We start from the raw sequence: 10,740 nt of genomic DNA, 5'->3' as shown, positions 1-10,740 counted from the left end.
TCCTGCATTGGATCAGTGTGCTTAAAACGCCAAAAGATACGCTGATAATCTCGATCAGCCTCTTGAACTACAATTTGGCGGTACATCTGTCGCATATCAGCAGTGAAAACTATAGAATGCACACGAAAACGCAAAAGAATATCCAAAATGTTCGTTTGTAACTTCGGACCTATGAGTAAAGCGTCATTCGGCGAAATCCTACGGGAGTCTTCAGCTGAGGCGTCAAAGACCACGCGCAGTTTAGTAGATACACTTTCTGGTCTTAAAATGCAGTTACCCCATCACTTTCTACGTACATTCGCTTTCTACGCAAAGCTGGTAAATTACGTTCAGTGAGAGCTTCGACTTCATAAGATTTTGATTTTACTAATTTACATGATCGCTTCATATTATAAATTTGTTTGTAATAAGGAACCAAACAAAAGATATTTAAATGTTGTTATTTGGCAGTATTTAAATAGAACTTCTCCTAGTCTTTGTTTCGAAACTGAAGACAATAAACAAAAATGCAAAAGAAAATTAACGCAATTCAAATAAGTTTCAAGTTGATACGCTCAACATAAATAACAACATAAACCGATACATACGACCGTTACCCTCGTACACCCTAAACTACGTCCAAGTCAATGGCAAACAACAGAATCTCAATCAAGAAAACTGCAAACAACAACACACTTCAACAGGTACTTACCTGATCACCACCTCAACGAGCAGCGAAACGTTCGAAATATTCAAAAAAAACTCACTTATAAACAGTAACTTCGAGTCCTGATGATAATTACGACTCACTATTGTTCAAATTAACGTAAACAAACACCTTGCATTTCTACGTTTACGTTCGCTCATGAGAAAACAGTTATTTTTCGCACTGGAATATGTTGTTGCACTTATCTCGTTTAAGTTACCAATCAAACTAAGTTAAAACACAAATAATTATGAATATTTTGTTGTACTTCAATAAAAAAGAAGATGAAATGCAAAAGTAAAAATAAATAAAATTGCCGGTTTCTGTTCTCTAAATTTTGCAACGATTTTACAACTATAGCAAAAGAATAATATGAATTACATACATCGAAATGTTATTTTTATATGAGATTGAATATGTATGTAAGCTTTACTTGAATTTGCTTATAATTATTGTAAACGATAAACTGCAATTCGTAAACTGACGAAAACATACCGGTTATAACCCGACCGAATTGAAAAGAAGCGAAGCGCTTGGGTTGCCGAGTGTAGCTAGTACCAACTTATTTTGCAAGGTTATACGAATTTACAATTTCTAGAATTGCATGTATTTTCTGGGACACAGAATCCAGTGTCCGTGTTCGGTCGCCAAAAAAAGATGTATAAGAATGAAGGTAACAAAATGGTAAGGATCCATACATCTGCAGGATAGACGTAGCTCCACAATGAGCCGTCTCGCGATTCCTCTTGGAAGATGAGAACCGTACCTACAGGTTGCACCGTCAATGCCAAACACTGAACAAAGCACCACTTACCTTGATTTGGTTGATGAAAATACAGGAGTTGCTGGATCACGGCGGCTAGCTAGCCGGCACCGCTTGTTGCGATTTGGGTGACACCACGATGAGGATACTTTGATCCGCAGGGCAAGGCTTTGAATTATGGACAAGTTCATATCTGTTTAGCACCAGGTTTCACGGTCTCATGAGATTTTAGGTAATTTATGTATTTTAGAGAACACCGGTCATTTTTGCCTTGTTGAGGTGGAGCACGTCGAAAAGTGCTTGAAAGTAACGGCGTGTAGTGCTTACGCCCACCAATAGGGGGCGCCTTCATGAATGACGTGTTTGACGTTGCAAACTGCGCGAATATTTAACGAAGAACTTACACGTTTATGAAAACCGTACACTGATTGTACTGTATGCAATTATACGTACAAATTCCTACGTCTGATTATTAGAACTACCCAGAAATCCTGATTTATGTACACTGAGCTTGCTACTAAATAAATAAACTGAAAATCTCCATATCCGTAATAGACATACTTAAATGAATGACATAGGTAAGTTATCCTGCAAACGAAGGAAAAGTACTAGAACATTTATCGTCGCCTTACTTTCTCAAACTAGTATCTTAAAGCACAAAGTTACTGAAATGCATAAAATGGATTATACCTATATACAAATTTTGCAGGCTGATTTCACATCACATTTCCTTCATATTCACACACTGGCTTTCATCTATTCTTAAAGTAATACATTCAAATTAAAACCCCTATTAAGAAATTTAAAATAAATAGAAACTTTTGCCATCTCCTGAATAATCACTCTTTATAAGATACGAGTTTGAGAAAGTGAGGCATCGTTATATTTAAATAATAATTTGCTGCTGGACACTCTTGTCAGCATAAAAAAAAAACAATTAATCTTAAAAAATAAAAATAGTATCTAACGAGTGCCACAGTGCGTGTATTACTGCTCAAACCACGACTAAAAATTTAACACGCACTGATCGCAGGGTTCTAGGTCGCCACGTATTTATAATCGCTTCTCGGCCTTTTAAAAAAAAAAAAAGTTACGATTATTGTAAAATTCTTTAATAATATAATATTAGTATTACCGTTACGAATAATTCTGTAGGAAATATTCGTAGGAAGTAAGTTGTTATATTCCATATCATATTGTGTACTTCATTAGGAACAGCTTTTATAACTTATCCGGAGATGGGCGTTAATAGCTGCGACACAGTCTAACTGACTACTGCGGTTGTTATCAAACTTATTGTTTTTGTAAATATTGTTATTTTGTTCCAATAAACGTTTTATTATTATTATTTATTATTATTGTTGCAGACAGATCTTTGTGTGTGTCTGTGTGTATATTATTTATAACAATATGTCGCATAAGATCAACGGCCAAAAAAAGCCTATAGGCTTAATTGCCTGTTCGGCCTGCTGACCCGGAAAGTCGCGTTCAGAAGTATTTCAGCGTAGAGTTCGGTACTTACCAATTTCATCATACTGTCGGCGGAAGGTAGGGACCGGATCTCTCCACCAGCAACCTTATTTCGTCGGCTGTTCAGTTTATCCAAAATGGCTTGCTTCTCTTTCGCGGTGCGTATTGTCTGCTCATAGTCAACGCAATGCCGCGCCGGGTCTTCTGACTGCACAAAATACAAAGAAGGTAGGTACTGTTAAGAGCTTATTCGATTTATTTATGATGTGATAGACAAACAGAACAGTAGGTATTAACATCTAAAAGAAAACGCAAGAAACCCAAAAATGAAAAATAAGTAATACTTATACAGAACGACTTTTTAGTCTCCGTTCAAATTTTAATATAAAATATCTACGTATTTTTTCTTTCGGCATCACTCAGTACTAAAATATTCTTCTTTTTACATGTTGGCGGAACCCTTTTAAGATTTTTGAGCTATGTCTTTACGAAATTATCCTAAAAGTCAAGTTTGTAGACAGCTGAGCCATAGTAATAATGGTCTATGTACGTAATACTGTGGGCCAGCGCTAGTCGCCTCAAGTCAGCCTGCACATCTTCGATACAAACATTATTATTGTGAACATTTTTATGTCATACCTTCACGGCATTAGAAACGTCAAATCTTTATGATGGAAAAAATGTCGCCCCGTTTTTTGAATGAAATGACGAATGTTAGGCGTAGAGCGTACTTATATTGACCAAGCAATAAAAAAAATTCTTTGGATAAAATATTTTATAATGCAGTTTCATAAATTTTTAATAACAATAATTTTTAATAGTCTTTGTATGACACGTAATAATACCTACAAAAAATTTGAATAGTGACCATAAAGTCATTACCCATACACGGGACATGGGGAAGTTTTGCATCGATCTATGTACAAACAGAAATGTTAAAAATAAAATTACAAAAGAAATATGTTTTATTACAAACATGTTTTATAAGTTAGTAGATATCAAACCTACCTACATAGCTAGCTTAGGAATTAATCATGCCATTTGGCCCTAGATCATTAGTGCGCACTTCTTTACCTGAAATTTACATAACGTATGTTCTTTACTGGCATTACAGATTTCGGAACTGCAATGATCCTTGGCATTACAGTAGACTAATAAATTGATCAAAAATAAAATATATAAAACTTCTATAATACCCAACATTTGCTAAAAAATTTATATTTAATTTTAAACTACTACATTTGACTGACTAATATAATCGCGATGGCTCTGAGCATATGTGTACGTACATATTTTGAGCCTTTGAGAAACAAAACACCTAACGACCATAAACTATTATATCAATATTTACTTTTGTCAGTACCTAACTTCTAAGGGTGCGTTCCTATTGCCCATCATCATGTCAAACGCGCCGATTTATGCAGACGTAACGTACAGAACGTACTTTGTGCACGGAACAAACTAGCGGACCTTACGAATTCTCTCCATACGAGTTTTTAACGACTTTTTGCTTTAGCGCTATCTGTGAGAAATCTATGGAAAGCTTGTCTAAACTCTTCCCAGGCACAGAGTAATTTCACAAAAATAATTGAATATCATAATTAAAAATTAAAATGATTAAAGCGACATCTCTAGTCAGCTGTTGTGGTTAGCTGTAAAGGTACCTATGTGAGGGGAGAAAAGCTTTCTAGGGTCGTATTCCAGAACACTACTCAATACTCAAGTCAGGACTTGAGTATGATTTCAAGCAATGGAAATACGAATCTAGTGACAAGGACTTGAGTATGATTTCTAGTGCTTTAAATCATACTCAGGTCCTGACTTGAGCATTCAGTAGAGTTCTGGAATACGACGCATAGATTTCTCACAGTAGGTGCGACCACAAAGAAGTCGTTAAAAACCAAAAACAGAGAACTCCAACACAGCACATAGAAAAATTCGTAATTTTCGAAACATTTCGTTCCGTAGTTGGCATAGCATCTGACACGGTTTACTGGAAGAAGTTGGTTCGAATCTAGCCGAATCGAAGGATTTTTTCTTAGTATTCGATCATTGAATAATTTGTACGTATTTTTCTTTTTCAAAGTTTTTATAATGAAACGAACATGCACTGTACAAAAGTCAATACGTTCCTTTTTGTAGCAAGGATTCGCTCTGGACCTTTTGGAGGGAAAGTGTCGTTTTTATTTTGACTTTCAATTATTTTGTGAAATCTAGTTTAAAGTGGAATAGGATAGTGCTATTGTGCCTTAATCGAAGATTAAAACGCGAAATTATACGAATCTCGAACTAAAATACCCGTATCGGCCCGTTCTAAGGAATCCCGAGTCAATCCAAGCGCGCCGCCTCAAATTGCCTATCCTCTTTGTGGCGGCCATATTTACAGAAACATAATTCAACTTCATGTACCAAAAAAGAATAATGTACCAAGACTTGGCTGTATGGTGTAAAACCTTTGCCTTTTCCTTTATGGAAAGAAGAAAAAAAAATCAATCTTTTTGTAGCAAACTTGCTTGCTTGCAACGCATTCAAAATAAAGTTTGCGGCAAAAAGAAACGTGTTTTTGTTTTTTTTCATCCTTCGTTTTTCTGCAGAATTAATGAAACTTTCTAAATATTAACCAAAACACATTTTGTGATCTATTACAAAGACATGTAAATTAAGACATACTTATTTATTTATTAGATTCTTAGTGCATTTAAATCCTGTAGTGACGGAAATAGAAAAACAGATAAGGGGCGTGCGGTTAACCTTATTTCCATAACAAATAAGTTACACTGCTAAACCTTGTCAAGTACTGTGGAAAAATTAGTTTTTCAAAACGAGCTTAATACAACGAAAAAGTACATGATGAACAAAAAATTACGAGCACTTATTGGACCTTCTATTCTCAACTCGGACTTATCAAAATTGTACGAAGAATCTCAAAAGTTGCTGGATAATGGTGCGGATTACTTGCATTTGGATGTGATGGACGGACACTTCGTCCCGAATTTGACCTTTGGTCATCCTGTAGTTAAATGCCTTCGCTCAAAAATCAAAGAAGCCTTCTTTGAAACTCATATGATGGTTTCTCAACCTGAACAGGTATATACATTTATTATCATCGACGTCAGCCTAATTAGTGTTCACAATTATTATGCTTATAATGAATTGGTATTGTGATTTGCCGACGAAACCACAGACTTTCAAATCATTATGTACAGGGTTAAGAGCATGTCAAGCTTGACACTTAAGATTTAAATCCAACTCTATGCCTCTTATGCTAGAATGGTTCAAAGTAGAAAATGTCAAGCTCAACATGCTTTTGACTGTACTACAATCACAAACAACACCATTTTGTTTTTATTTTATAAATCATATATTCACAATTTTTTTTTAGTGGATCGTACCTATGGCAGAGGCAGGAGTAAATCAATACACTTTTCACATCGAACCAATAACAAATGTTGAGGAAATCTGCAGAAAGATAAAAGAAAATGGAATGCAGGTATATGAATAATGCATACACTACATACAAACATACCTACAACAAGTATAAAAGTTTTTAGTTTTGTAATATTATATATCTAAGAGTAAACAATTTAAAAATGACAACCAGCTTTGTGAAATTAGATTGTGTGTAAATGTTACTCTTCTAAGATTTGTCTCACTGTTTAATGTTATCAACGGCTTCTATTCAGCTTGTTGAGTTTATTGTATCAGCCATAGATACTTCGCTGATATGATACACAGGTCTCATTGTGTAAAGTTTTATTTCCACATTAATTTGTACTTCACATAGGTGGTTTTCAGGTATGTGTACTGCAGAAAATTTATGCAGCATGAAAATAGGATGATTATATTCTCTGCCTAACGCAATGGAACACAGGCCTTGTGTGTTAACATAGGTACTTATTTACAGGTAGGTCTGGCTATTAAACCTGGCACACCAGTGTCGGAAGTGGAGAAATATATCTCAATAGCTGATATGGTTTTGATAATGACTGTGGAGCCAGGCTTTGGGGGACAGAAATTCATGGAGAACCAGATGCTAAAAGTGCAGCACTTGAGAAAACACTACCCTTTGCTGAATATTGAGGTTGATGGTGGTGTTGGACCTTCTACTATTGAATGTTGTGCTAATGTGAGTAATAAAAGTATACTGTTGTTAACAATAGTGAGTTGCTGTTTGTGCTTTCATTCTCTATTCCCACAAAGTGTAACAAAAAAGTAATTGATTAATTTTATTGTAGAAATTTTTGTCCAACATATTTTTATTCTAACATTATTTGCAATATCAGACTTTGTTAGTACTGTATACTTCATAAATATGTCTTGAATGATTGAGTTCATAAAATTTCATTTTAAACATTATATTAGTTTCATATAGGTTTGGTTTTCCATTTTAATATCAAACTTTACAAGATTTCAATACTATAGTCCTTAAGAGCATAAAAGAAATTAAGTGGAAATGCATTAATGGAATTGAAGTATTTTACACGTGTACATTCACAGGCCGGAGCAAACATGATAGTCTCTGGAACAGCTGTCATTGGAGCTCAAGATCAAGCAAACACAATCAATTTACTCAGGACCACAGTTCAACAAATCATAGACAAACAATAACATATACATATTGATGGCCCCATTGAATAAATGTGCAATAAACATAATAAAATAAATGTGTAGTAATACACATTCATTTGGTGGGGCCACCAACATGTATTTTATATTATTGTATACTATTGTTAACATTCCTTACAAAATACTGTTAATGGGTGTCAAAAATATATTTTTGCAAATGAAACCTGAACGTTTTTAAATAACATTTTAATCAAATCTGCTTAAATCTAAATTACTTTCAGAGTTTGAATAATTTGAAATATTCACTTTCTTAGGAGGAAACACTGAGCTGAGTGCTGTTCCACCTTCTTTGAAAATCATTGGTTCATTAATAGCATGAAGTTTGGTACGTAGCCCAGAAAGTGCAATAAGAATAGCTTCTTCAGTACGGATTGTTCTTGAACCCTGGTTAGGCAACACATTCACATAGTGATTAAAGAGTAAACTGGCTTCATCCACTTTCAACTGCTCATCACTCTCTAAGGCTGCTTCAATGCCATGTAGTCCTCCAAAAACAATTAGTGCATGGTTGTACTTCAATTGTTTATCAGGCAACTCATCTATGGACTCGCCCCTATCTGAAGTACCAATACTCAGGTCATACCTGAAATAGACCTTTTGTAAACATATTTCTTATATACGTAATTATAAGCAGGATTTGAATTTATCAAGATATTTATTTTCTTTGGCAAATATTCATGATGATCCATAGTTTCGTCCTTTCACTTTAAATTAAAAAGGAGAAAACGAAATCAACATGAAGAAAAATCTCAGTACATTTGACGTGGTTACGTCACCAGACACAGCATGACATTGCCGATGGTAGAATTTTGTTGTTTCAATTAATTTTATAAATATCAAACACAACATGACATTGCCGATGGTAGAATTTTGTTGTTTCAATTAATTTTATAAATATCCAAATAATTATAATAAGTAAATTTTATCAAGAGAACTATCATGATAGTTATTGTTTCAAACCCAGATTTCAAGTACCAAATTTAAATTTTGAACTTACCCTTCTTTATAAGGACTCTGTGTGAATATCTGGCTCAAATTATTAGCAATGCGCACTGTGTATCCCCAGTACACTCCCGTCTCTGCCCTAGGTGTACTCAAACTAACTATCTTTCCTTTAAGCTTTTTGCTACCTTCAGAACGTGGTAGCAATTTGACTGTCACCCTGATGCCAGGTGCTAAGAGCTTATCTGTAGATGCATCTTGGAGTAGCCCTACATTTACCTGCGAACCTTTGCCTGGTTTAACCTTTTTATTCATAGTTATACCTTCTCTGAAAAATAGAGCAATTTGACGTATGAGATCTGGGTAAAAAAATAAGTGTATTACAAATAATGTCACAAAAAGAATTCTCTTACCTAAATTTGAAATCATTGGACTGTCGCAAATGATGAGGTGCATCTAAAGGATTCAAAAGCCCTGCAAATTCTAAGTCCTTGTGTAAAGGAAAGAAATGCTTTCGCAAGTACTGGGGGCACTCCAAATATTGCAATATTCTAGCCAACTGGACACAACTTTTGCGTGCTATTTTGATGCCATCTGCGTTTTCGAGTTTCGACTTTTTTGTGTCAACTTTGTCGCCAATGTCGTCGTAAACTATAACTTCGTCAACACAAAACACGCAAGCGGCCCTGGCTAACTGTCCAGCGAGATACGTACGCAACTCGGCCGACTGAGCGTTCTCAAGTATAGATCCAGGGACAGCTATACTTATCGTAGATATCTCCGCGTTTCTTTTCTCTCGCTCCACCTCTTCTTTAGCTTTCTCCTCTAGTTCCTTTTCGAGAGCCATTCGTTTCTCTCGTTTAACTATCTTCTCCTCATTGCGTTGCCGTTTTAAGGCTTTCCTTTCTTGGTTTATCTCGCGCCAACTTTTGCCTATCGGTTTTACTGGAAAGGGTTGAGACATAATAACTGCTAACTATATAAAAATAACCTGTGAATATCAATACTTTTTAAACTAGGTATTAAATTCCAGCAAATATTAAAAACATCGTTTCCAAGACGAATTTCATATTATAGAAATAGAATTCATTGAAAATCCCATGCGCATGCGTGAAAGACTTTTTTTAATTAATAGTTTTGGCTTGGATACAAGCCATATCTTCGTTTAATTATCGGGATCCTCAGTAATATTTGCCATTGTAATTCTAATACTTTTCACTTTCTCTTAAATCACGTAGTTCACTTATTTGGATTTATTAAATAGACCTTTTAAGCGGCGGGAGTCAATATTTATGTTTTACTTTCACATCGATCACATCATCTTCTATCACTGAATAATAATTTGAATTCATATTAGTGGAATTTTCAGGATAGTCTGTTCTAATTTGGTTTAAAATAAGGAATATAGTTGTAACTTTCTTTATCGCTATTTCTTACTTCGTTTTTTTTCATAATATACTTATAATAAAAATAATCTTTGTAAACTCTGTACTCGTAACTTCAAAAACCCGCCATTTGCGTGAAATACTACTTTTTCTTTTCGTCTATAAATAACTGGCTAAAGGCTTGTGCTAAAGGCGAAGATCATAGTGCCTTATTTTGAATAGTGATTTAATTTAACGTCTTTGGTAAAATACAGTATTTAATTATTAGTTGCTGTTTTAAAATGCTTAGTGACAGTTTTCGACATCCAAATAAGCTAATATTTTTTTTTTGTTAAATCATTTTTAATACTAGAGTCAATGCGCAGTGTTTTATCAGCTACATAAAAGGATTCGCTATGGACCTTTTGGAGGGAAAAGTGTCGTTTTTATTTTGACTTTCAATTATTTTGTGAAATCTAGTTTAAAATGGAATAGGATAATGCTATTGTGCCTTAATCGAAGATTAAAACGCGAAATTATACGAATCTCGAAGTAAAATACCCGTATCGGCCCGTTTTAAGGAATCCCGAGTCAATCCAAGCATCCTCTTTGTGGCGGCCATATTTACAGAAACATATTTAAACTTCATGTTTAGGCTGATTGCTTTGTCAAAGCCTTAATAAATTAAAAAAAAATCTACATAAAAGTCATCTTTTATGCCTCGTCTTCAGTAGTAAGTTTAGTAAAATTGATTATGGGAACACGTTTATATTCTTTTGTTTAAAATATGGACTTTTGTATTTTTGATCTTGACTTTTCGTAGTTAGCGTTTCAGCCATTGAGACTAGGGGTCGTATTCCAGAACTGTACTCAATGCTCAAGTCAGGATT

General features: G+C 34.6%; 3 protein-coding genes across 5 annotated transcripts in view; 1 reads left to right on the top strand and 2 right to left on the bottom strand.

Annotated features, from left to right (window-relative positions):
* The window catches only part of LOC113231623 (cell wall protein PRY3-like), a 39,184-nt gene extending 35,001 nt beyond the window's left edge, over window positions 1–4,183 (bottom strand). For all 3 annotated transcript variants that reach the window (XM_026466039.1, XM_026466041.1, XM_026466040.1), the window contains exons 1-2: window positions 3,993–4,183; window positions 2,971–3,126 (exon numbers count right to left, since the gene is read on the bottom strand). In XM_026466039.1, the coding sequence (XP_026321824.1) occupies window positions 2,971–3,126; window positions 3,993–4,121 (285 nt within the window). In that variant the 5' untranslated portion in view covers window positions 4,122–4,183. The remainder of the gene's footprint in view (window positions 1–2,970; window positions 3,127–3,992) is intronic.
* A 1,458-nt stretch (window positions 4,184–5,641) lies between these two features.
* On the top strand, window positions 5,642–7,700 carry LOC113231628 (ribulose-phosphate 3-epimerase). Its single transcript, XM_026466045.1, has 4 exons — window positions 5,642–6,005; window positions 6,301–6,408; window positions 6,823–7,044; window positions 7,416–7,700. Exons 1-4 carry the CDS (start codon window positions 5,766–5,768, stop codon window positions 7,524–7,526), a joined length of 681 nt encoding a protein of 226 aa, XP_026321830.1. The 5' UTR covers window positions 5,642–5,765; the 3' UTR covers window positions 7,527–7,700.
* A 26-nt stretch (window positions 7,701–7,726) lies between these two features.
* On the bottom strand, window positions 7,727–9,465 carry LOC113231626 (putative methyltransferase C9orf114). Its single transcript, XM_026466043.1, has 3 exons — window positions 8,900–9,465; window positions 8,542–8,814; window positions 7,727–8,127 (listed from the first exon to the last, which is right to left on the bottom strand). The coding sequence occupies exons 1-3, from the start codon at window positions 9,448–9,450 to the stop codon at window positions 7,731–7,733; spliced, it is 1,221 nt and encodes a 406-aa protein (XP_026321828.1). The 5' UTR covers window positions 9,451–9,465; the 3' UTR covers window positions 7,727–7,730.
* Window positions 9,466–10,740: the final 1,275 nt, after the last annotated feature.

The sequence above is a fragment of the Hyposmocoma kahamanoa genome, unplaced genomic scaffold (genome assembly GCF_003589595.1).
Source record: "Hyposmocoma kahamanoa isolate Upper Pololo Valley unplaced genomic scaffold, ASM358959v1 66, whole genome shotgun sequence".
NCBI lineage: Eukaryota > Metazoa > Arthropoda > Insecta > Lepidoptera > Cosmopterigidae > Hyposmocoma > Hyposmocoma kahamanoa.
Note: the sequence above shows the minus strand (reverse complement) of the source record. Positions and strands in the feature narration are given on the sequence as shown.